Here is a 27,139-nt window from a genome sequence, read left to right on the forward strand (position 1 = left end):
CCTGAGCATCATGTCCAACCCTTGCGTACCACAGACTGGTAAACTGAGGCTTGAAGATGTTAAGCTTCTTCCCTAGGTCACACCATACTGGAGGGAGGCGCATGTGCAGGGTCCTCCTTCAGGTGTGTCTCATGCTGATGGCTCAGAGCTTCCAATTCTCTCACTGCCTCATCCTAACATTTACCAGACCACTTCCCACACCATTGTGACCATCTCTGGAGCTCTTTGGCGTGCTCAGGTAGCTGGGCTTCTCCCCGTTTCCCGAATCTTCCTCCGCCACTTTCTTTTGGCTGTTTTCCCTTCAGAGCCCTTGGGCTGTGGGCAGGCAGAGAAATGAGAGGATCTGCTACCCTATCCGGACTGAGCTTGTCAGACCCTGTACCTGGCCCACCACTGCATCTGCCTAAAGCAAAGGTGTCCTTTCTGATCACCCTGTGGGCTGGTGGGCATGCGCTCTGCCATCCCTAGACCCTGCTTCCGAGTCCTCCTCCCCTCCCACTGCCCTCAACCTCTACCCCACCCTTTCCTCCTGAGTCTGAGCTCCTCTTCCCCGACCTCGTTCCTGCACAGATGGCATCCAGATGCGCATCTGTCCCCATTCCTGGCTGTCAGTGGGATGTCCTACTATCTGCTTAGACTCTTGTCCATACCTGACTTGTCCCTGCCTACCTTGTGCTCAACCTACCCTCTTTGCCATGGCTGTATCTCTGACAGACTTTCCTCTACCTGCTGGTCCCCCAAAACCAAAGGCTTCCACAGCTCCCAGGCTCACCCTTTCCTTCCCCTACACCCAGTATATTGCCAGACCTCAATATTCTTTAGAAAGTTATAGACGTCTTTCAACCATATCTCTACCCTCCTCCCATGAAGCAGTCTCTGTGTACTCCCAATCCTTTATTCTTTGTTTCTCCACGTGTCCATACTGTTTTGGGGTAGACCCTGACATCCTGCAGGGAGAGGTGTAAGCCCCATCTTATAGCATTATATTCTATATCCCTCGTGCCATGCTGGTCACAGACTGTTATCTTGATTAGTTTTTTTTTTCCTTTGTTTACTTGTTTTGAGGCAGAGTGTCCCTTTGTTTTCTAAACTAGCACAGAACTCCTAGACTTGGGTGACTTCCTCACTCAGAACTGGGGGTACAGGTGTGCTCACCATCATACCCAGCTGGGTCTTCGAGATGTAGCCCTGGCTGTCCTGGAACTAACTCTGTAGACCAGGCTGGCCTTGAACTACAGAGATCAGCCTGCCTCTGCCTCCCGAGCGCTGGGACTGCAGGAGTGCTGCAATCACACTCTGCCCCTGTCACCGTTCTCTAACTAATGTGGGCCTTCATCAGTTCTAATTTTAAATACGTTTAAATGGTTTACTTCCCTTATTTGAAGAAACCTGGAGATCTCTGTATATGCCCCATATTGGCTGTTAAAGTGGACAAATCTTCAGCTGGATCTGAAGAATGAAAATGAATCTCTTGTACAAATCCACTTGGGTAATTTGGAATAGATAAGTGTTCTGGCTTGGAAGTTTCACCCAAGCATTCTAAACTTTGACTGGTACACAAAAATTGTATGTATTTGAGGTAAGCAACTTGATGATTTTTGCATCCTATCTTTGGTTGTGAGCCTTAGCCTTCAGTGGTTGAACCATCTCTCCAGCCCAGTGTTTTTATATTCATACACAATCAAGCTCCTGTTACCTCTAGGTTATAGTTACTATTTTGTGCATGCCCCGAGAAGATTTAAGGTCCCTTTTCTTGGCAAATTAAAAACACCCATTACAGTTTTAAATTTTAAAAAGCATAGTCTGCAAAAACTTTACATCTTGTATAATTGAAACTTTGTATTCCCAAATGCCATTTAACGTGAAAGCTGTTCCCTGAGAGGGGGTCTGTGGGCAGCCCAAGTATGCAAGCCACTTAGTGCTTGCCTGAGCTAAGCCATATGTGCACAGGCTATTCTGCAGGACTCTGACAAGCTGACGAGAGGCCCAGAACCATTGTTAGAAAGCGCTTGTTAAAGAAGGAACCCATGAAACAAAAGGAGAGTTGAATTGCCCCAGATGCTAGTTAAGCATCTGTTGCCAGGTCCCTCGCAGAACCCTGGGCTCCATTTTGCATTCCCAGTTGCCTGCTCTTATTGAAGTCCCCACCAAACAGTCAAGCTTTGGGCCTCTCAGAACCCATAAGGCGTTGGCTGGGAACACACACAGGCAAAGGACACTTGAGAGTGGAGTTGGCACAAATGCTTTACCGACTGCCAAGCCAATCAGAACTACTGTTGTAGAGCGCCTCTCCCACTTCCTTTCCCCCTGCCCGCAGTGATGCACTAGCCCATTCCTTCTCAAAGCAGGGGAGCAGAGACTGCACGGGCTCATGTGATGGATGCTCCAGTCAGATTCTAGCAGCTGGAAATGCTCTCTTTTTCTCCATCACGGGCTACAGCTTTACTATGGGCTTGTACTCCAGCAGGGCTGCCTGCACAGCCAGCATCCTTACCCCTGTGTCCCCGGCCCCATCTCCCCAGTTCTGTAGATCCGTTTGTCCCCAGCACCATGGCGCTCTGCATCCGAGACCCCTTCCCATGTCAACCAAGCCGCTCTACTACAGGACAGTGGCAAACAGGGCCAGATATCTACCTTGGCATAAGCAAGATGGAGTGAAGGCAGGGGAGGGAGGGATGGGAAGAGGAGAAGAACTAAGATGATGCTGACCCAGTTCCAATTAGTGAAGCGATGTATTAAGCTGACATTTATGGCTTTGCTTATGAGCTTCCGTCCTTGCCAGCGCACATGGTTCCTGCAGAAACGGTTTTACTTTGCAAGGCTTTTTAGAAACATTCCCATGTGTATTTTGTGCTGTTTGGCCCTGAGACAGGATCACCTCTACCGGTTTTACAAATAACCTCCTTTATCATTTTGCTGGCAAAAAATAAAAAAATAAACAATTGCAGGTCTGTAAGACCTTGGGCTGAAGATGATCTGTTTCTTGACTTTAATTTGTAGCCAGAGAGAGCGGTTCATTGGGAAGAGGCTGGAGTTGAGAGCTGGAGGCCAGGGTTTAGTGTCATCTGAGGACAGTCAGGCACGGATTTCAAATCTGGAAGAGCCTAGAGTTGGGCTTCTTTTAGAAAGAAAAAAAAAATAGCCTATCAAATTTCCAAGCAGTGGTAAAGAGGACTTGCTGCCCTTCAGAGGACCAAAGTTCAGTTCCCAGCACCCATGTTTGCTGGTTCATGACCACCTGTAACTCAAGCTCCAGGAGTTCTAATGCCCACAGCATATCCCTCACACAGGATGCGTACCCACAAATGCAAAATTTAAAAACAAAATTAAGTTTAAATTGATTTAAAAATTGTTGTGCAAGCAAGCGCAGCTTTAACACGCCCGAGCGGACTGGGCAAGTTTTCAACTGGGAAAAGGTGGAACTGGTGGGCATTCGTTTGCCAAGAGGCACGTGTGGGGTGGAAATTAGCCAGGAGACCAACTCTCTGAAGTCTAGCTCGCCATGCACATCCAGAAAGCAGCGTGGACACAGGTCAGAAGAGAGAGGCCCATGCTGGAACTCCATCAGGGTTCCCGTTTGGAGACTGCTAGTTCTTGTCAACCCGAAGGAACCTCATTGAGAAACCAGAGATCAAGCTGTAGGCAAGCCTGTAGGGCATTTTCTTAATTAGTGATTGATGGGGGGAGGGGACAGCTAATGTGCAGGTGACACCCCTGGGCTGGAGGTCCTGGGTTCTATAAGAAAGAAGGCTGAGCATGCCCTAAGGAGCTAGCCAGTAAACAGCACCCCTCTGTTGCCTCTGCATCAGCTCTGGCCTCCAGGCTCCTGTTCTGACCCTTGAGAGTAAACAGGGATGTGGAAGTTTAAGCCAAATTAACCCTTTCCTCTCCAAGTTGCATTTGGTCATGGTGTTTCATCACAGTAATAGTAACCCTAACTAAGACAGAGGCAGATATTTTATTGCTGTTGCTTAGAGGGTTTTTTTGTTTGTTTGTTTGTTTGTTTTTGTTTTTTTGTAGTTTAGGATTTATTTGTTGTTGTTTTAGTATCTTTAGTATCTTGTTATATAGCCCACTTGGGACCTTCCCGCCTCAGCCTCAGGTGCTGGGATGAGAAGCACATGCCTCCCCATTCAGATGGCTTGTTGGCTTTTAAAGCTCTGTCTAGGTGTTCATGCTTCAAGAGCACACCTCCAGTCACGCGCAGTGTCTGTTCACACTTTGATGGACATTCTGGATACCTTGCACAGCGACCCTGCGAGAGCCAGTGTGGCTAACTATCCCTAAAGTCACTATGGTTGATGACGGTGCAACCATATAGCCATCCCTGCACCAGGCCTCCAAACTGGCCCCTTTGCCCTCAGCGCCCTCCCTCGGCCTTACCAGAGAAGGGACCGTGGAGACCCAGGGACCCGGTCAACTTGTGTTCCTTCTCTGACTTGCCTGTCACCAGTGCCGCTGCATGGAGCTTTTCTGAATCTCAAACATCCCCGCATCTGTTACGTGCAACTGAAAGACACACAGACAGATGGTGAGGACAGAAGTCTACAGAGCTTTGCTCAGCTGTAGGTACTGAGTTAGCCTTAGACTTTCCAAGTGGAATCAGCCACTCTGCAGAAGCTCTGACCCCAAGGAAGTTTCCAGAAGCCTTGGGATTGGCTCTGACACTCGAGGGCTTAAAGGACAGCTCTGCATAGCACAGAGACAACACTTCTAGGGAGAATGCCCTTCATCGTTGACCTTGATTTCTGCAGTCAAGCACACCTGTGAGTGAGGTGAGGAAGGGCACTGAGTGCCCCAGGAGGGACGGCCTCCCCAGACTGGCAGCTCCTTCTGCCCACGTCCCTGCCTGTCTTCCTCTTCTCCCTCATTCCTGCATTCTCACTAGGAGGACGGAGCTGGGTAGAGCTGCAGCCAGGAAGGCTCTTCTGCATTGCGGCTCTGAGCTGTGTGAGACAAAGAGAGAGATTGCCACCTATTGACAGACACATCACCTGCAAAGAGAAGGCTTGTGTAACTGGGGCCCTCCCCCCATCGCTGTGCTCTGTCAAAGGCCCTCCAGGGACTGGGGGGGGGGGGGCAGCTGTGTATTTTCCATCTTGCAGGTCTTGTCCTCAGCAGTACCTTCCACAGTAAGTGAGGACAGGGAAGAATGGGGCAGTGACAGTCCAAGGTGACTGTAGTGACAGCCACTTCCTGTTGCATAGCACACAGCCTGTCCCTTTTAATTCTCAACGCAGTTCCAACCATCAGTGTTGCTTGTTTGCACCCAAGGAGACAGGTTTCAAGAGACTGCCCTGCTAATGACCATGACCATGACCACGGCAGATACGGAAGAGCATTGGATATGAGAGTCTGGTATCAGATCTCGCGTTCAGCCCCGTCTCCTCACGCCTCCTACTGGAGCACCCATGTTCCTACTCTAAGTTCCCTAACCAAGTCATATGGATGTAAAAACCAACCAAACATGGAAGAATTGCTTCCCTTTGGTTGGAGGAAGATCCACCTCAGTTGCTTTTTGTTCCTGGGCCTCTAAGGTCAGCTTCCTCACCTGTAAAATGGGATGATGTGACATCAGGATTAGGGACTTACAGAGCTTAATGACGTCAGGATTAGGGACTTACAGAGCTTAAGTAGCATCACCAGTAGCACGTTGCAGGATGCCAAGTGTTTATGAATGGGTGATTAGGCACCCGTGCGCTGAATATAGGGTCCTCTCTTTTTGGTTTTAGGACCTTAGGCAAATTATTTGAACTTTTGGAGCCTCAATTTCCTCATTTGTAAAATGGGACTAATAATAGCCATGCAATAAGGTGAAATCATGTGTATGGAAACACTTTGCAAGTTTTGATTGCCCTCTTCAAATATTAGTTGTTAGGCTGTAAGGAAAAGGTATTCTCCAAACGTAGCTTTGAGAACTGCGTCTGTAAACGACTTGGGTTGAATTCAGCCTCCACAGAACAGTTTTTATTTGTATTATTCACCAAAAAAAAAAAAAAAAAGCGGTCGGGGGAGATAGCTCAGTGGGTAAAGGCACTTGTGGCCAAGCCTGACAACTGAGTTTGATCCCTGGAACTCGCCAGATGAAGAGAGAGACCCCAGTCCCGTAAGTTGTCTTATGACTTCCACACATACCCTGGCAGGTGCACCCTCCGGGACACAACAGATACACAATAACCATACACAGGAGACAAAGTGCTCTGAACGCTGCTCGTCTTCTAAGCTGTTCCCATTGATCATGCTTTTTTTATACTCTATTTACTCCTGTTTCGCAGATGAGGAAATAAGTGGCTAGAAGAATCAGAGGGACTAATTTGGGACATGCGGGGAACACTTCGAGTGCAGACACATGCCCAAGCTCTGCCGTGTGCGTTTGTGCATAGTGCTCATTTCATGAACCCACGGGTTAGAGTCAGGGAAGGGAAGAGGCACCCGAGTTATTTTACAACAAGCAGCAATTGCTTTTCTTCTTTTTCCCTTCTAGCTTTGCTTTATGCTCCAAGGTCCAGCGCCCACAAAACGTCTGGATTTTTATCTACCCCACTCCCCACCCAACCCCGTTTAGGAAACAGACATCTAAATCCATTCTTCCAACCTTTGAGAATTACTTCCTCTTTTCTTCACTGTTTGCCAGCTTTTTTAAATTCTCCTTAGCAACATAAAAAGGAGGAGAGAGTTTAGCAACAGCATGTAAACCAATGAGATGTGAAAATGCAAATGAGCTATAGACCAATGAGAACCCTGCACGGCAGGCAAGCTGGCTTATGGGAGAAAAGAAAAGCCTGGAGTTTGCAAAGTAGCCTCCAGGTGGCAGCAGAGCAGTTATTTTGGACCTGTCTCACGGCTCTCAAACCTCTACTCTTTGGGGGTTTTGTTTTGGTTTGTTTTTGACCTGTTCTTGGTTCCCCGGTTAAGATATATTCTGCTACAGACTTGAGGGTTTGAGTCCTTTAGATAACACAGTAGGTGTGGGCTAGAAGCGTGGACTTTATCTTAACCCCAGTCATTCGTAGGCTTCTTCCATCTTTGTTTCGTAGCCAGCTCCAGCCCAGCAGGCTTAGGCGGGGAAGCCTGTAGCAAATCCCGTTTTCTGTTCAGACACCACTGTAGGGTGCGTGGTGAAAGAGGGAGGGCTGGCCCTCTACCACCAGGGAAAGGAAGTAAAAGAATGTGCCACCAACAAATCGTGCCTATCAAAGCTCCCATTTTCATGGGGGCATACAGACCTTCCTTTCCTTGGAGTTCTGTTACATCTGTCTGAACAGCAAGAAGCTGTGGACTCTTCTGCTCTCTTTCGGTTGCTTTGGTCCTCTTTATATTGTAGCCTGAGCATGCACAGTGGCTGAATACCAAACAATGGCATGTCCACGTTTTAGCCACCCTCCTCCTGCCCCTTGGGATGGTATTACTGTGAACACCTCTTGGTGTTCGGATGTCTGGATGCGTCTTCAGTGTTGCCCTTTCTTCCTGGCTGAGTCTTCTCATCCTTAAAGATGGAATCTTCAGAAAGTCTCTCCCGATTCTCTCATACACAGTTGCTCCCTGAAGCAACTGTGTCCCAAACCTGTGGCACTTCCCTATTTGTGTCCTAAGTGCTTCCTCTCTGGGAGCCACAGAGCTCAGGAGACCAAAGCCCTTGGTGTCTCAGCCCCGGCACAGTGCGAGCTTTATCACAAAATGCACAGTGCATTTTTTTTTTTAATGAGGAAGAAAGCAAGAAAGTCATTCTTGCTTTGCTCTTAGAAAAACAATCCGGGGTTCCCAAACCTGAGCCAGAACAATGCCTATGAGGTTGGTGCCGGTTAGTGGAGGACAACGTCAGGGAGACAAAGTCCCAAGCCTGAAAGGTCTGGCCAACATTGTTTCATCCCGTAGTGGGCTTGTCTCAGTAATATGGCTCCCTTTATGATTTGTGTTTTAGGAAGAACCAAGGAGCAAATCCAAGATCTGCGCCAATGTGTTCTGTGGAGCTGGCCGGGAGTGTGCAGTCACAGAGAAGGGGGAGCCCACGTGCCTCTGCATTGAGGTAGGTCCTGATGGCGGTTGTGGGGGGCAGCGACTGGAAGGTTCCAGGAATCCCGTCATTTCTATAAACGCGCAACTTGTCTGTTCTAAAGACACAAGACTTCCCCTAGGGTTAAGAGTGAAACTTCTGGTTTTTAAATTAAATTTTAAAAGAGATAGCGTTTCATATATTTTTAAAAAAAAAAAAAAAAGTTTAGGGAGGCTAGGGAGCTAGCTTAGCAGGAAACATACTTGCCGTATTATGTTCAGAGCCTCGGGACCTACACAGATGCCTGGGGTGGCAGCAGCAGTCTGTGACCCCAGCGCTGGAGGAGGGGCAAATCCATAGAGAGCATTGACCGGTCAGTCATTCTAGCCAAATCATGAGTCCAGGCATAGTGAGAACTCTGTCTCAGAAAATCATACAGAGAACCAAGGACGATACTCAGTGTGGAGCTCTGGCCAATATACATGTGTGTGTGTGTGTGTGTGTGTGTGTGTGTGTGTGTGTGTGTATGCTTGCACATATGATACATATATCTGGAATTGGAACCAGTTTAGATGTCGCCAGCAGATGAATGGATGCTGAAAATGTGGTCCATATCCACAATGAAACATTATTTGGCTGTAAAGAAAAAATTGTGTTTGTAGAAAATAGGTGGACCTGGAAGGTGGTATTTAAGAGAGGTGACACAAACTCAGAAAGACAGAACACGTGTTCTCTTGTGTGGTTCCTAGACCCCTGTGCAGCGTAAACAGGTATAAGGGTGGGTGTAGTCTCAAAGGTGAAAATGGGCTTGAGAGACCGCGGCGACAGGTGAGGAAGCATGGAATGTGGACCAAAGGTCACGTGAGTCACGAAAGAGGCTATACTTAAACATTTGTGTCTAGTTTCAAATCTGTCAGAGTTTCTGTCTTTTGAGGTTTTGGGTTGTTTCTCATGCTGGAGTTTGTAGCTTGACTTTCTAGGTGTGAAGTAACAAGAACTTCTTAGCGTTCCCTAGGAATCTACTATTAGTCCTTTGAGGCAATGATGGCAAAGCTGAGCTGTCTTTAATTCCACTGACCACTGGTGTAGCTGGAAGCAGCCACACCCAGTCTGGCACACACCTTTAATCCCAGCACTTGAGAGGCAGAGGCAGGCGGATCTCTGTGAGTTCGAGGCCAGCCTGCTCTATAAGAACTAGTTCCAGGACAGGCTCCAAAGCTACAGAGAAACCCTGTCTTGAAAAACCAAAAAAATAAAAAATAAAAAAAAAATCTACCCGGTCACCCCATTGTAGTGTTATTTAATATGTAAAGTGTATTGAAATTAAATATGGTATTAAATTTAAATTTTTTTCTTCAAATTAGAAATTACCAATTGTTTTATGTCTCAAATAGGGTAGATGTTTAGACATTTGTGCTACCAAAATCTCGGTTCTCTTTAGTCTGAGGTAGCTGGCGTTAGCAGCATTTCTAAACACCAACCTTCCCCTGTTTTATACAAAGTACTATTCTACACATCCGTGTGTGCAGTTTGTAGTCTGCAGGCTGTGGTGTGCCATGGCCGCCTCTCGAATCAACACGGATTTGACCTTTTGTCAGGCACCGAATAATATTTAGTGATGTAACTTTATTCACTCGTTTCCTTGACGACGGGTGTGTTAGTGGTTCTCCGGGCTCTTTGCTGCCACAGCAAAAGCATCCTTTTGCCAATACCCTTTATTTCTTAGAACTGATGGTCACTGGGGGCTGCTGGGTCAAAGGATATGCAAATTTTTAAATTATCAGACAGAATGTGGACTTTGAAGTTATGTTTTTAAATGGCATTTGGAAGTCAAAATGAGCCTCTGAGAAATAGGCAAGACTTGAATTTTCATTCTTGATGTGGATGTAAGTAACACAGGCCGTGGGCTTTTCCGTCCTCCCTTCTGTCAAGCCACTCCATACCCTGGAAATGGGCTTTTCTGTAGATAATACCCTGTTAACCTCTGGACCCTGATTCACTATATCTGAAGGGAGAGTGTACCAACTTCCTAAAACCTGGTTCTGCTAGGATTCCTTCACCCTGGCCGTCTGCACCAGAAGGACACTGGCCACCATGTGGTGGCATAAATCAGACCCTGAGCAGAGTCTCTGCTTGTCCACGGATAGTCATGGGATTTTGAGCAAACGAATTCCCAGGAGTAAAGATGAGCCCATGTTGGTTTTGTCCAACACCCGAAACAGCAAGCACTCCATAGTGAATGTGGGCCGACGAATGAATGATGCTCACCTTTCTTGCCTTGGGGATCCTCATGTATAAAATGGACGGGTGGGACTTCTTTCCTGCTCAGGAAAGGCATGCAGCCGTTTTAACATCTGTCCTCTTGTCTCCGTGCCTCTAGCAGCCTTAGCCAGATGAACTTTAGTCCATATTTCTGTCCATAATTATTTCCTGGTGTCTTTCACCCCCACTGCCAGCCGTACAACAGTGGTTGTGAAACTAGGCCAAAAGCTCAATGACTCCCAAACTCAGCGGAGAATATGAAATCCTTGTAATTTGGCTCCGGAAAAATCAGATTGTGTGTGGATGTGTGTGGATGTTTGTATGTACGTGTGTGTGCGTGCGTGTGTGCATGCATGTGTGTGTTTGTGTGTGTGCATGTGTGTGTGTGCATGCATATGTGGGTGTGTGTACGTGTGTGTGTGTGTGTGCGTGCATGTACGAGTACATTTGCGCATTGAGTTTCCATGCTCCCAGCTCTCAGCTCTGCTCTTGTGTGTCATGGAAACTAGGATTAGTTCATTTCTGTTTCCGTAACAAAATGCCTGAGCTGGGCACTTTAAATCATATAGAAGTATACTTCTCACAGTGTTGGAAGCTGTGGCATGCAAGATCAAAACAAATTCATTTAATGTCTGGTGAGGGCCTGGTCTCCGCTTGCAAAGGAACCGTTGAACACAGCGTTCTCACATGGCAAATGGGAAAAGGGTTAAGGGGTCCAATGCTGTGTGAAATCCCTTTTGCAACCTTAATTCATAACTCGTTCATGAGGAAGGAGCTCTGGTGACTTCATCTCCCGAAAGCACAGCTTCTTTGTGCTGTTGCATTGGGGATACATATGTGCAATCAAGTATTTCAGCCACAGGAGGGTGTTTGTGTACTCGCAAGTTGGCAATGAACCAGGATGCATGGAGAGACGTGGAGAACTCGGGGTAACAGGATGCCTGTTGTATCAAGTGGAGTAGAGTCACTGGTGGTGACCAGAGCTGGGGTTCCCTGGGCCCTGGTGGAGTACATGCTCCATCTCTGTTGATGCCTGCGTGAGTGCGTGGCTGCCCAGACATCCTCAGCCCATCTGTTTCAGCAATGCAAACCTCACAAGAGGCCTGTGTGCGGCAGTAATGGCAAGACCTACCTCAACCACTGTGAACTTCACAGAGACGCCTGCCTCACTGGATCCAAGATCCAGGTGGATTATGATGGACACTGCAAAGGTAAGGCATGCTGTCATCGCTGAAGGGCAGGGCTTGTGACAGGGAGACAGAGACGGAAACCAGAGCAGTGTGGCCTGGCTGACCACACAACCATTTGGAGATGCTCCTTCCTGACCTTCAGGAGCCTGCTAGGTCTGACCTGGCCAACTGGGGCCTTCCCCTCTGCTTCATGCTTCAGACCAGGGTCTGCTCTCAGCATCGCCTGCAGCCAGAGAGTAAATAAGGTGACTACATCAATAGTCAACAATGGTAAAAGGTCCTTAAAGGACTTCTACACCTATTAGAAAAAGTAGATCAGTTTCTCCTTTTCCTGCTTTTAAAATGTGGGCTTTTTTAGCCTCATAATATGCTTCCCTATTTCCCCTCTTATCATATTGACCAGTTGGAAAGCTGGATTCCCAAGTATGGTTGCTTGTCACCAGGCCTTTCCAAGTGTAGAACCTGCCCAGCCATTCCATCTTTAACTTTCCCTGGAAAAACACGAAGATTTATCCCAGACACCAGTCTCCTCTGTCCCCCATATAAAATTAATCTCTACATGAAGTTTTGAAATCTCAGGGACCACTCAGCCCAGTAGGAAGAAATATAAATTTAAAAAGGTAATTCATTGGCTGCAAGCAGGAAGGATCCCAATCCTTAGACCCTACAAGAAAGAAAAGGATATAAGAATTGAAAGCAGGGGGGGGGGCACAGAGATGGCTCAGTGGTTAAGAGCACTGGCTGTTCTTCCAGAGGACCTGGGTTCAGTTCCCAGCACCCACATGGCAGCTAGCAACCAACTGTAACTCCAGTTCCAGGAGATCCAATGCTCTCTTCTGACCTGCAGGTAGCAGGCATGCACAACAGTGCACAGACAGATGCAGGCAAAACACCATACACATAAAATAAAAATAAACAAATCTTAATTTAAAAAAAAAAAAAGAATTTACGGCAAAGTGATGTCAGTGTTGCAAGACTTCACAGTTTAATCCTAAAATCCTCAGCATATCCTTTTATCCTTCACTTAGTATTGCAAATCTCCTTTTGTCTTGCAGAAAAGAAGTCTGTGAGTCCCTCTGCCAGCCCCAGTAAGTACCTGACCTCGCTTTAGTGTGTGTTCATCTTAGGGAGGAGCCTTATCACAGAGGAAACATCACAGAGGAAGTGTCTTGTCTACAGCAGTCCCCGCTGGGCTGTCAGGGTCATCTATGGGGTCAGGACTTTTGATCCAGGGCCGGTCTGAGCGCAACACAGCTCAGTAAAACCATGAGACTGCATTTTTTAAAACCTTCGTTTGTTTTAGTGTCTGCCAGTCAAAGCAGCTGTTTGGGTCTAAATGTTGGCTGTTCTGAATTTTTGCTAAGTGGTGAGTCCTGTAGGGACAGCAAGTGAGCCCTTCTTTTGGGGCCTTGTAAGACACGCTCATGTCGTGGGCCCAGAGAAATCAGAAGACACGGCTACTTTTGTAAGAGGACATTTGGAAATGCCAGCACAGCAACTGCCATAGCTTTCTATCAAGATGCATCAAAATCTCCACGTGGCTTCCAGGCCCGGACCTCACAGTGATTCTGCAGGTCTCACTTTGGTTGCCTTAGAGCGACGATTTAAAGGCTAATGGGATCGAGTCAGCTCCTACAGCACGCAGCTAGGGAGGACAGACTGGGAAATGCCCATATGCTCACCCCTGGCCCTGTGCCCTCACCAGGTCCTAGCATATGCTGTCCTTTGGCCAGAGCCGTCTCCTCCCTGCTTCCCTACAGTGACTCCCACTTGTTCCCACGTGGCTCGAACAGCAGCCCAGAGCAGGGCTGAGGCGTGGCCCGTCCTTGTTTTCTCTTGTTTATAACAAAGGATGTTGGGAGAATGTTTGGAAAGGCCCAGTCGGTGAGAAAGGGAGGATATGAACAATCCAGCAGCATGAATAATGCACATTTTCATTTATTGATTTGTTAGGACGTTCAGCTCATCTCAGAACCAAGAGAACTACTTTAGATATTTCCCCCCCCCATGTCCCATAACGTTCATAAAAACGTCCTTTATTTTTTTCTTCCTTATTTTTTGTTAAATAACAATTTCTCTGTTTCACCATAGTTTCAAGTTTCTAGTCCAGTGCTTCTCAACCTTCCTAATGCTGTGACCCTTTAATTCAGTCCCTCATGTTGTGCTGACCCCCAACCATAACATTCATTTTGTTGCTACTTTGTTACTGTGATTTTGCTACTGTTATGTAGCAAGATACATTGTAATGTCAATATCTGTTATGCAGGATATCTGATGTGCAACCCCAAGGGGGTTGAGGTCCGGTAGGTTGGGAACCACTGTTCTAACCTTTATTGGTGTTTTACATACATGAGCGTGACTACTGGGGTAGACACATTTCTGTACTCAGGGCGCGATAGGGGAAGACTGAATCGGATGACGCATTCAGAACTGAGTGGCACTGGGCTCTGGGCAGTGGGTACTAATGACCCCAGGGTTCTCTGCCTCACCCCCACCTCACGCCCCACCCCCGCTGCCCCCACAGTTGTCTGCTATCAAGCTAACCGCGATGAGCTCCGGCGTCGCATCATCCAATGGTTGGAGGCTGAGATCATTCCAGATGGCTGGTTCTCCAAAGGCAGCAACTACAGTGAAATCCTGGACAAGTACTTTAAGGTACCCAGCACTGGGGTCAGCCAGCCATGTTCAGTCCTGGAGAAAGTGGGACTTCCTCTTCCCCTTTTGTGGCTTTCAGGAGACCCTAAGTGCGCCCTCATCACCAGGTCTTATTATGGAGTTGTGAAAGTTGTCTAGCCACCTCCTTGACCAGTCAGTGGTCAGCAGTTGACCTTTGGGATCCATACATGTGCTGTTCCTCTTGAGCATTTAAGACCACCAAAGGCTCGAGAAGCTGCCAAGGGAAACATGGCCAGGCTTTCTCCTGCCCTGTGTAACTCTTCAGAAGCTGGTACAGAGAGCTTTCTGGTACGGCAGACCCACTTTGGCCATTCACGGTGCTTCAGCTGAGAAGAGTCAAGGAACACGTGGGCCTGGAGATTGTTCCAGGATCCAAGTACTGCTGTTGTCTCCCATATTAGTAGAAGAGAGAGACAGAGTTCCATGTGGAGAGCCAGAAGAAACTGCTTTTGAAGTGGAATGAGTGAGGATAAATCATCAGCAGTGGGTATGGGGATCACACATGAGGATCATTCGGAGCCTTGAGAGTCATTGGGAGAAGTAGTTAAGGGGCATTCTCCTCGCTAACTGACAAGAACATAGACCCGCACCCACGGTATTCCAGACACGCAAACCACACACACCCGTCCCAGACACTTCTTACACTCAGCCACACATCCGGGTACCACATTCCCATGGGAGCACCAAGCCCTGTGCTTTCAAGATGCTCATATAAGGTCAGTGCCTTGGATGCTCACTCCAGGGCGTACTCACAAAGTCTGCTGTCCCAACAGCTAGCCAGCCATGCAAGGAACTTCCCGGGAGCTCTCAGGCCACACAAATACATTTAACACCATCCTAATCTGGATTCTTTAGCTGGCATTGTGGATACCCACAGATGAAGAGATGCTGGGCTGACACGAGTTTTTGATTATTTAAGGCATCTCCTGTAATATTCTTATTAGATAGAAGTTTTTCCCACTACGGCAGAGATTTAAACTCTGGGATTCTAGTTTTCATCTTACACTGCAGAGAAAATATGGCTCTTCCCACTCGGAAGTGTCTCAGCCATTCCCCTGTGACAGCACGGAAGATGTGGGTGGGTCCTCGTCTACAGAAAACGCCATCGCTTTGCTGAGCAGGGGAACAGACAGGAGCAGGAAGAAACATAAAATGACTCGGGCCTGGCTGGCCACCAAGGCTGGCCACCTGCGCTCAGTACCCAGGACCCACAGGGCAAAAGAAAACTAACTCTTGGAAATTATCCTTTGCTCTCCACACACCTTTGCTCTCCACATGTTATGCTCCACACATGTTATGGCATGACACCCCTCCCCACACACACACATCTACATACACAACCAATAAATATAATTTTAAATTTTTTAAAGAAAATTATTTTTTTCCAAGCATTTACTGTATCCTGTCCTTACAGCATGGAGCTGTTGGGCACAGGACACTAATTCCAAAGGGCCACTTGGGATCTTGTAACCATTTGTAGATGGCAGATGGCTTCAGGCACTTATGATACCTCTATTAAATTTGATTGCCAAGTACCCAGGCCACTGTGCACTCAACACATCTTGTCCCCAGGCAGTAACAACCTTACAGGCTCCTAGCAAAAAGGAGGAAGGAGGAAGGAAGGAAGGAAGGAAGGAAGGAAGGAAGGAAGGAAGGAAGGAAGGAAGGAAGGAAGAAAGGAAGGCCACTTGGGAAAAGAGCTTTTTCTGGAGCTATCTCCCATCTCAGAACGCTTCCTCCCAGCTTACAAACACAAAGCTCCTCTTCCAAGACATCTGAGGGAGATGCTGTCCCACCAGGCCCATAGTCGCTGTCGATGAGAGAGCCGATGTCTCAGACTTCCCTGTTCTCCAGCCCAGTTGGCTTTCCTCACACTAGACAACTGAATGGCAAATCCAATTAATTCAAGTAAGGCCCACACTGCCTTTCCCGTCCCAATGATCCAGTCACCATTTCTTTTTCTTTTTTTGGTTTTCCGAGAAAGGGTTTCTCTGTAGCTTAGGAGCCTGACTTGGAGCTAGCTTTTGTAGACCAGGCTGGACTCGAACTCACAGAGATCCGCCTGCCTCTGCATCCCGAGTGCTGGGATAAAAAGCGTGTGTCACCACCACCTGGCCACAATCACCATTTCTTTGATGAACTCCATACAGAATAGAAGGGGAGCCTGGTAGGGAGACCCTTTCATACCAGTCTGTTCAAACCTTGTAACACTAGTTGGGAGACTCTTAGAGGGCGGGACCTCTGGAGCCAGCCTTCTTCCCTCCCTGACCCCAGTGCCATATACCCCATTGCTCCAGCTGCTTTATATGAGTGAATGCCTGGTTCAACCCCATTCTCCTCTGAACACAGTTGACTTACAAATAAAATTCCCTAATATGTGTCTCCAGATATTCCTCTTCCTTCCTTCTAGAGCCACACAATCAAAACTGAAAAAAAAATTTCTGACTCAGAAGCAGAGCTACAGACAAGCATGCAGATGTATCAAGCCTCGGTGGAGGGTTAGTTGAATCAGCTATGCTGGTTCTGGCCAGAGATTGAGATGCCACTGGGCATAATGCTATTTCTGGGCAGGTACCAGACTTAAGGGATGAGACTGAAAGGAGCTGGGATGCCCCCTTTTTCAGGCCTGCATCCTGGTTCCCTGATAGTTAAAGTGTACACCCGAAGCACTGACTTTTGAGAGCCAGCTGGACTGTCCAGAGTGCCCGGGCAGTAGCTGTGTACCTACTACAGGACCCTTCCTTTCCCTCTGTTGCTTCTGTCGTGAGGCAGGGGACGTGGTTTGCTCTAGTTGTACTCAGGAACATTCTAGAGTTGTCGGAATGCTCCCTCTCTGATCAAGCTTACTGAATTGTGCACATTTAATTAGTCAAGAACCTCACAAGTGGAATTATGGGGAGATTTCCTCAGGGCAAGGGTATGGTGAGTGCATAGAGAATGTCTCAGACCTGTTCCTGGGACTCTCAGGACAAGAGTGACAAACAGGTCCTAAGCAAAGATGTGTCTTCTTGTGTTACCCTCACTGTATATGCCATGACACGTGGCAGTCCTGAGAGGAGAACAGTTGGCTTCATTTCTCCCCCTGCCCAGGAGTCTAGACAGACACTTCTTCCAGACTCTTCTTCACAGTGTAAGGAGCCAACTTGAAAGTCGCAGGATCCCATACTGAAAGAAACCCCCTGATGGCTTCTGTCCGGGCACTTTTACTTGCTCACCTTGAGTACCACTTCCTAGTTTGGGTGCCCACCGATCTGAGCCACTAATTCCTACTGTAGTTCCTTGTGGCTAGGTGAAGACAGGGTTGGAGTGGTATTAAGAATAAGCTGAGCTGAGTGAGCAGTTAGGCCAGGGGATACACCATAAAACTAGGGCTTTCTAAACTCTCCTGAGAGATCGCTTCATCTCCCTCTAGAGCTTTGATAACGGTGACTCTCGCCTGGACTCCAGCGAATTCCTGAAATTCGTGGAGCAGAATGAAACAGCCATCAACATCACCACTTATGCTGATCAGGAGAACAACAAGCTGCTCAGGTGGGGATTGAGGGCCTGGCCATAACCCAGGGAAGGGTGCAGGGGGGCGGTGACTTGAACCTCTTCCACCAGCAGAGGAGCTGCCAGTGCCAGTGTGAAAGAAACAGAAAAGTAGGATTTCTCTCCTGATCTAGTCTGGGGACGTTATAGAACTGAGGTATCCAACAACATTGGTATCCGGTCAATCAGTTATTGTTTGGGGCCAGAACTTGCAAGGAGAGAAGACTCATTTTGGAACACATTGTCAAGGGCATGCCATTTCCACGTTTCTTCCGAGTGTGGCGACTGATTCTGCCATTGGTCTTCTGCCGGAACCATATTAATGTAGTCTCTAATTGTAAACTAAAATCATTTCATCCCTAGTGTTTAAAATGACCAGTGCTGTTCCATTTAGCATGCCCTAATTGTTATGAGTGTATGTCCTTCTTTTTGTATAAGCTTAGAATAAATATTAATAAACAAAGAAGTTTCTGGCATGGTACTAGTACATTGGGAAGGATGCCTCTCTTTTGTCCAAAACAAGTTCAAAGTAGCTTCTTTGAATCTTTCTAACCATAGTCCTGGACCTTAAGGAATAGATAGCCACTCATATTTTGGTAACCTGGATTTTGATCATTTGATAATTTCGATGTTTGACCCTCAAAACATTCCAGTTGGGGAAGGACTTTCCTCCCTACCTTTAGAGGTGGGAACATAAACTCAGAAAGATTGAGTTCTACTAGTTCAGGGACATTTGAGTAGGAAGTGGCTGAGCCCCAGGGCCCAAGTCTTAGTCAGCAGAGGGGGTGATGGAGCCAAGGTTCTATAAAACTTCTAAAACAACTCCTTTTAGAACGGTGATGGTGGTGATGCTGGCTTGAATTTCATTTTCTTTCAAGTCCTGTGTTCCTTTTCACGCCACCTGTCATCTGTCTTCTGCTTTGGTTTAACGACTGGTTGAACTGACAGTCGTACCAAGGGAAAAGCCTCTGTGATGTGAGATCCAGTCAAATAAGCTAAAGGTCGGGTAACTGGGTGATGGCGAGACAGACAGATCAAGGAGGAGAGAAGTGCTTCCAGTGAGCAGCCATCTCGCCTGGGGCTCCAGGTTCTGTGAGCCTTGTGCTTGCTTCCTTTCCTAGGGAAGAAGCCGCAGCCTTGCCGATGACATTTCCCTTGTGTTGTGTTTCAGAGGACTCTGCGTCGATGCTCTCATTGAGCTGTCTGATGAGGATGCTGACTGGAAACTCAACTTCCAGGAGTTCCTCAAGTGCCTCAACCCGTCCTTCAACCCTCCTGAGAAGAGTATGCCTGAGCCAGAAACTGAGTGTTGGTGGGGATGGGAGGGTTACAGGGAAAGGAAGGTGCAGCCAGAACTAACTGGTACCCAAGATAACCAGCCCCCATGCATGGTACTGGGCTGGGCATCCTGTTGTCTCCATGATGGGGGTAAGGTCATGAGATTATGGGGCATTTGCCGTGAGAGACAAGGCAGTCCTTGTCTGGGAAGGGGGCCATGTAGGTGCGCAGCCTGTACAAAGACACCATCCTGTTCCACCCTCGTTTCCCAACTGCTGCCTTTATTTCTGGCCCAACAGAGTGTGCCCTTGAGGATGAAACCTACGCAGACGGAGCCGAGACCGAGGTAGACTGTAACCGCTGTGTCTGCTCCTGTGGACACTGGGTCTGCACCGCAATGACCTGTGACGGTGAGCCATACTTAGGGCAAAAGGGGGGACCGGAGATGTGACCTGGGTGAGAGAAGGTGACATGGGTATGATGGGGAGAAGGGGCTGGACGTAAGAGGTAGCCCCACAGCCCCGCTGAGGAGCACTGTTGGTGGAGCACTGTTCCAAGGGCATCAAATGAGAGAGAATGGTGACCAATAAATGTCGATATGAGACTGAAATAATCATCATGAAAGAAAAATGTATGCCAGCACTATCTATCCCACCACAGCCTTTGCAAATTAACCAACTTAATCCTTCGGACACTGTATATAAAACAGTCAGGTGGTCAGAAGTCAAAATGACTTAATTTGCCATACCATGCAGGAAAAAAAGTGAATGAAAAATGTAAAAAATAAATAAATTTAAAAAATGAAAAATTAAAATCATGGAGACAGGGGCAAAATGGGTTGGGGACATATAGGTGTCAGAGTTTGGGAGGCAGAACAGAAGTCAAAGGGTATGTTGGAACCACCCGTGTCCCTTCAGAGACCTAAGCTGCAGGGATGCCAACGATCAAGAGGAAACTTACATCAAAGTCAGACCGAAGCAAAGAGCCAGATGAAAGAGAATCAGAGAAGGATATTAAAGCTGGGTCCAGAACTCAGCCACACTGAGTGTGAAAAGAAATGTCAGTTAAAACCAGACTTAAAAGTTACACCTGCACGAATGACCCTGAGGTTATAGTTTACGAAGTTAACTGAGGCAAGAAAAAGTTGGTACTTAAAATTATGCACAGAGGGATTGAGTGTGAAAGACACTGAGAGACAGCAACCAAAGACCCACGAAACACTCTAGCCAGGGAGCCCAGACGGGTTTAGGTGGAAGCCAGTGTTATCTGTAGATTCAGTAACCTTCCTAGGTCCAAGTCTGCTTCAGTGTGAGAGAACAGATTCCAGCCTAACCATAGGAACAGATGAGAAAGCAGAAGAGACTGTTTAGAGTCAAGAATTTCTTGATATAGCCAGACACACACACAGTAGCTACGGAAACCATCAGTGGACATCTTTAAACAGGGACCCAGCCTGCCTCAACCAGGAAATACCCCCAGTTTGTCTTCCCAAGCTCCCTTCCATATATCTTAACTGCTCTTGTTCTCTCTTTGGAAAGAATTCTTTTTTCCATTTCTAAGATGCAGGAGGAGTAAGTTCACTGACTTAGGGAACCCTAAACACAAACATCTTGGTAATAAGCCAATCACCATACATCAGACAGCATACCACTCCCATGAGCCTTTGTCAGTTTCCATGGCCACGCTGTGGACAACACGAACTCCTTTGCCAAGAGTTTGGTCTATGGGACCTCAACACGTCTTGGTGTACAGGCTGTGACGTAAGAGGAAATTGAAGAGGCACTTTCAGGCCCATATCTGAAAATGAGCAATATCATCTTAGATCACAGATCTCAAGGGCACAAACAAGCAGGGGCATTGAGATAACACCAGGAAAGGGCCAGGGCCACGAGAACTGGCTGTGGGGGACAGACAGATGCCAGTGTCTGTTGTTTCCGAACGGTAAATGTTGTGCTCAGCAAATGGATTTCTGGGCACTCTCCCGGACCTTCTAGATCGTAATCTACAAAACAAATATCTTAGGGACCTGGGTCAGGTTTTTGGCTTTTTGCTTGGTTGTTTGTGAGTTTTATTGTTTCATTTTGGGTTTTTTTTTTTTTTTGGTTGGAATGTTTTGGTTTTTTGTTTTGTTACTATTTTTTTTCTTTGTACTTAAGAAATGTTTGTTCCGTGTCATAGTTATCAACCCTGAGTGTACAGAACCTTCCAAAAAGCAAAAAACTTTGGGGTCCAGTTACCTCCCACCCCAATCAATTCCATCAAAATGTCTACAGTTGAAAGCCGGACAATTTAAATGTATTTGTTTGTTTTCCAGTTCTGAGGGGTTGAAAAGTTCTGGGGGTGGGGGCGCGATTTGCATGCTAGGCAAACAAACCCTCTGCCGATGACCTACATCATGGGTCAGAAATTGCATTTGCACATGTTCTCTGGGACATTGTGAGGGTGTGGGAACAGTTGAGAATCACTGCCCCAGGGGTGTTTCCTGAGTCAGGGCCCGAGTTGTCGCCATTGCTTTTCTATAGGACCAGCCTGTCTTGTGGGTGTGAGTAAAGCGAATAGCAGGAACGGAAGCCACAGAATTAGGAGAGGTGGCTTATTTGTGTGACACTGGATGCCTTGCTGCTCAGAGCGAGGTGGGCGCGGTTCAGCTCTCCTCCGAGAGTCTGGTAGGTAGAGTCCTCCCTGGCTTACCCCAGCCCCCACGGCTCTGAACTTTGATTTCCATACAGGAAAGAATCAGAAGGGGACCCAGACCCAGACAGAGGAGCAGAAGACCAGATATGTCCAGGAAATCCAGAAGCACCAGGTGAGCAGCCATGTTGCCGGTTCAAAAGCTGCTGTTTCTTTCGGGCTCTTAATGCCACTCCTTAAGAGAGCCCCGGGAAATGAGAGAAACACACTTTGTTTACTACAGTAGATCCCAAAGGATGCTACCTCACCTGTACTACCAAACTGTGGTATAGACTGTACCCTGAAGGAGTTGCTGTAGGTGAGAGGGGCTGGAGTATCTCTCCAAACCTCCCACCAGCCGTCATCTGAGAGCTGCTACCAGGAAACAATGTTTAGCATGTCCATCCTCCAGCTTGTGTGGGTAGACAGGCAGAGAAGCCCCGAGGCAGAGATGCAGGTGCAGGCCGCAAGAAGGCAGCTGGACATGGAGTACCAGCCGGGACTGCTGGGCGCTAGCCACTGTTGTCAGCAGTTTCCTAGGGCACTTCTGAAACTGAAATCGAATTCCCATGTCGTATAATTTACCCCTTTAAAATATGCAGTTATGCCAGGGAGTGACTGTCAGTGTGTCCCTAAGATTGTCAGCCATTCCCCACCATCTATTTCCGGGGTCTTTAAACCTCCCATGCCCACTAGAAGCAACTCCTCTTTTCTTCCTTTCCCCCTGTCCCTGGCAATTGCTAACCTGGTTTCTGATGCTGTAGATGGGCCTGGTCTGGGCAGGTCATGTAGCACGCTCTTTTCCTCCTGATTTCTTGTACTTAGCATGGTGCTTGCAGCATGGATCTACTTCGTTCCTCCTCCGTGAGTGCCGTTCCACATGCATGGTGTCTTGTGTATGTATCTAGTAGCTGACGAATCTTTAGGTGGCCTCTGGCTCTGATGAATGATGCTGCTGTGAGCTTGACTGTATAAGTTCCTGTGGACATGGTTTCACTCCCTATATATTTAGGATTAGAATCCGGGTCATAAAATAACCCTAAGGGGTTGCCAAACTGCTTTGCAAACACCATTCATTGTATGTCCTCCCCAACAGGTCGCCATTTTCTTCACATTCTTGCCAACATTTGTCACTAGTATTCGTTATTTCGTCTGACCTACTGGATGCGTAGTGGCATCTCGTTGTGTTTTTATTTGCATTCCTCTAATGCTTAATGTTGTGTCCTTATTGGCTGTCTGCACATCTTCTTTGAAGGAATGTGTCAGACACTGTTGTAAAAGCTGGGACAGTATTGCCCTTGTGTTACAGTTGAAGACATTAAGGTGTAGATTTCAAAATACTCCCAAGGACACTAGGAAAGTTGGACAAGCCAAATTCAAGCCCAGATAGTCTGCCTCTGGGCCTATTGATTTTTGTCATTTTTGTGGGACGTGGTATCCCTTTTAGTATCCTTAAATCTGGGACAATAATATCTGATTTGCTTATTTTATAAGATGTTCTTATAGGTTCAGCTCTTAAAGTCAGTAAACTGTTTGACCATGCACAAATTGGACATAGCTATGTGTTGTTTATCACACAAAGAGGAGCCGTACAAGTAAGCAACTAAAGTCGCATAATCATGTGACTATTGATGCTACGGAAAGTCTGGGGCCCAGGATAAATGCCATCAATTTTTAATATTTGCATAATGATTATTTCTTCCTCCATCTCAAAGGAAACAGCTGAGAAGACCAAGAAGGTAAACACCAAAGAAATCTAACAAGAAGCACACAGCGCCGTGTCTGGAGCCCAGTGCCTCCTCTTCAGCGCTGAGTCCGGTGCACACGAGCGTCTGCTGAGATCACCAAACCACCAGTATTTGCTTGTCTGGCAATGAATATTATTTCGTTTGTTTTTGCAGTGAAGGAAATGGGGGTGCTGGCTAGCGAGGGAAGGCCACGACCTTCATTTCTAGGAGTGCTTGAAGAGAAATAAAGGGGGCTGTGGGGCCAGAGGCGAGTAAGGCAGCTGCATCGGGCTGGCAGAGGAGCAGGCGCGGGTCACAGCAGCTGAGCGGAGGCCACAGGGGAAGCATGTGATGTTGTGGGGAGGACTGAGCTGGCTCTGCTGGAGGAAGGGAGGAGCCCTGCTGCCCCGACCCTGTCACCACTGTTGCATGCAGCATGTCTGCTGCCCCTCTTGGTCCCAACAATCACCTGAATACACAGCCACCCCACTTAGTTACCTGTGCCCCTCAGATTGGGATGGAGTTTCCAGGAGGTTGTGTTTAAATGATGCAGATACTTAGTGTACTTCAAGCGCCATGAAGACCTAACCAAAATTTTAAAATACAATTTTTTTTTTACCAAAGGTGCTATTTCTCTGTAAAAGACTTTTTTTTTGCAAGCTGACTTCATTCCTCAATTATTATCATTATATTATTATTGTCATTTTTTTAGTATCTTTTTCTTGACTAGATATTAAGCTTTCGTAATTATTTTTTTCAGTAGTCCTACTGTTTCAAAGGTGAAAGGGGTGGGGAGCTTTTCTTGGTACAGGGAACTCTGTAGCATAAATGGCCCCTTCCCCTGCCAAACACTAGACTAGATGCACCGCAGAGCTGCACCACCCCACCCTTGGCTTCCAGAAGGTCTAAGCTACGTGCCAAAAAGCATGAGATCGATGCCTCAGACAGAAGCAGTAGGACGAAGCATCTTCATAGACAGTTGATGAGACCCTTTCAGATAGCTGGGGTGAGGACTTCATGGGTCAGTCTGCCCAGGAAGAGAGGGTGAAGGAAAACCCCACCCTTCTCCACATGGTGCGCGTGAGTGCGGTCTCTGGTTGGAGTCAGAGACAGATGAAGGCAGAAGTTTTAAGATTTGAAAACAGTTGAAAATGAGGACTAGATCTTGGCACAGGGAGAGGTGGGGAGCAACACACAACTCGGTTATTGCAAGTCCATTCTTTCTTTGGACCTCTGATTCTTTAACTCCCCTATTACCATGTTTCATGTGCACTTAACATCCCCCCCCCCAAATGAGACCCTTATCTCATTTGCAAAACTCACTATAGACCCTGCAGATAAAGTATTGAGGTTTTCCTGCACAGGCAACTGCGGAAAGTCGGGACGGAAGTGGAATTCCTCCTGGATAGTTTCCCTGCTCTCTTTCTAAAGGAGACGACTCTTTGTTGCCGGGTGTTCTGAGCTTTTAAGTACCACACCATCTAAAAACTCTGTGAACTCCTGGTGCAGTCCAGATTTCAACTCCCTCTCCAAGTGCCTTGGAGTACTCACAGCAGCAGCAGCATGCCTTAACCAAAAGTTTTGCCAGTTCTTGGACGTGCTGGGGGAGGGCAGGATTATCAGCTTGCTGAAGGCAAGCAGCTATAGGACCTGGTCACCAGTCATCTTTAGCACAGTGCTTTTCAACCTTGACTGTCCCACCCCGAACACTGAATACCCAAGGGCAAGCCCACGTTCCTCTCGAGTCCGCTACTTCTGTATAAATAAGGCGGCTGTTGTCCGCAGCACCATAGATTATGTGGTGCCTAAACCATTGATGAAAAGCTGCTAAGTAGCCTAGTTTGGGGAGCCTTAGGTAGAGCTTGGCATGGGATCAACAAGCAGAATTGCATCCAGTTTGGTTCTTAGAGTCCTCCAGAAGCCTGTAGGCCACGGCTGCAAGCTCCTTGGGCTTTGTGTGTGTGTCTTTAATAAACAGCAGGGTCTCTTAAAGATTCAGAATCCAGGGAGGCCTTCCCATATACAAATGCCAGGACCATGGATGCTACTGTCAGTCTTGGGAAAGCAGGCTCCTCCATCTATAGCCAAGTCCATGTGAACAGTCTGAATCCCTTCGTTATACCCATGATCTAAATGTTAAGCTTCAGGAAACAGTTTCAACAGCTTTCTGGTGCCCGTGTGGTTATGAAAATGCGTTTGTATTTAGTGTGCTTCCATAGTTCATTTAACTTTTTTTTGTAATTTCTGATTTTTGTTACTATTATTAAATAAAACTAAAATCACAGATTTGTTGGTTTTCTTATCTTCAATGAAGGCCAAATGAAATTATGAGAGCATTTACCTTTTATCCACATAAAAGTAGGTGAGCCTTGGTGGGGGTGATACTAATAAATGATTATTTCCTTCTATTTAATGTTCAATGTTGGGCCACCATACATGGCAAGGATAATTTATTCTCATCAGTTTGGCAGTTTCCACAATAACTCCTGCCCATAACTTACCTAGGCTGAGAGCAACAAAAAACTGTGGCTGTGAAGAAAAGTCTAGAAGGGCAGTTTAACAGGCCCATCACAGCTGCCGAACACAATGGCACTAGCTTCCCCCAACTCCGGCTTACAGTACCAAAGGTGAGTCTCTGCCTGTGGCATGGGCTTTAAATCCAACCATAAGATAGTTGGTTGCACCAGTGGGCACATCTTGCCCGGAAGATAGTAGTGCAGCATGCTAACCTGTAACTACGAAGTATTATGTGTAACGCATCTCCCCAACAGCATATCTGTAAGATGCTTAAAGACAGCAATTCTATAATGAAACATTTTTACAAGGATTAGAGAGAATCCACCACTGTCCATTTCAAGCAAGCGCCAGTTGGCTTTGGGATTCAGCAGCTAAAGTAAGGTAGTTCTGTCTAACTCAGTTAAGAAGAGTTAGCATAAGATTGGAATCTGCTTCAAGGAGAGAGCAAAAGCTTGAGAAATGGACAAAGCTTGAGAGGATACAAGCTGAGCACAGCTCCAGCCGTTTGGCTTCTGCCCTAATCAGGGTTACTCCTGCTATGATGGAACACCATGACCGAAAGCAACTTGGGAAGGAAAGGGTTTGTTTGACTCTATTTTCATATAAAAGTTCAAAAGTGAGGGCAGGAACCCGGAGGCAGGAGCTGATGCAGAGGCCATGGCAGGGTGCTACTTACTGGCTTCCTCGTGTCTTGCTCAGCCTAATTTCTTATAGAACCCAACACCACCAACCCAGGGATAACACCACCCACAATGAGCTGGCCCCTACCCCATCAATCACTAATTTAAAAATGCCCCTTATAGGCTTGCCTACAGCCCAGTCTTAAGGAGGCATTTCCTCAACTGGGGCTCCTTTCTCTGATGACTCTACCTTATGTCAAGTTGACATAAAACCAGCCAGCACAGCTTCCCAGAAGAAGTGTCATCCGAAAGGTAATCCAGCTAGTTCTGGTGACAAGAGACAGGCCTCAGGACCTGGCATAAGATGTAATGAGTCTTTCTCTGTCCCTCCAGCTCCCAAATAATGACACAGAGACTTATTCATTACGAAAGCTCAGCCTATAGCTTAGGCTTATTTCTCACTAGCTCTTATAACTTCAGTTAGCCCATGTATATTAAATTAAGCCACATTCTGCCATACTGCTCGTGGTTACCTTTCCTGCACATCCTGCCTGTTCTGTGTCTCCTAGTGCCTCCACCTTTCTTCTTCCCAGAGTCATCTCTGTCCCCAGAAGTCCTGCCTACCGCCTTCCTGTCTAGCTATTGGTCATTCAGCTCTTTCCTAAACCAATAAGA

General features: G+C 47.1%; 1 protein-coding gene across 1 annotated transcript in view; it reads left to right on the forward strand.

The window, feature by feature from the left end:
- Fstl1 (follistatin like 1) overlaps positions 1-25,613 on the forward strand; it is a 56,190-nt gene extending 30,577 nt beyond the window's left edge. The window contains exons 3-11 of the mRNA XM_050148942.1: positions 7,922-8,026; positions 11,337-11,466; positions 12,501-12,533; positions 13,970-14,100; positions 17,534-17,652; positions 18,824-18,936; positions 19,230-19,340; positions 21,660-21,736; positions 23,316-25,613. Of these exons, the coding sequence (XP_050004899.1) occupies positions 7,922-8,026; positions 11,337-11,466; positions 12,501-12,533; positions 13,970-14,100; positions 17,534-17,652; positions 18,824-18,936; positions 19,230-19,340; positions 21,660-21,736; positions 23,316-23,360 (864 nt within the window). The 3' untranslated portion in view covers positions 23,361-25,613. The remainder of the gene's footprint in view (positions 1-7,921; positions 8,027-11,336; positions 11,467-12,500; positions 12,534-13,969; positions 14,101-17,533; positions 17,653-18,823; positions 18,937-19,229; positions 19,341-21,659; positions 21,737-23,315) is intronic.
- The last annotated feature ends 1,526 nt before the right edge of the window (positions 25,614-27,139 follow it).

The sequence above is a fragment of the Alexandromys fortis genome, unplaced genomic scaffold (assembly GCF_014885135.2).
Source record: "Alexandromys fortis isolate MF-2015 unplaced genomic scaffold, M_Fortis_MF-2015_v1.1 scaffold_4, whole genome shotgun sequence".
Lineage (NCBI taxonomy): Eukaryota > Metazoa > Chordata > Mammalia > Rodentia > Cricetidae > Alexandromys > Alexandromys fortis.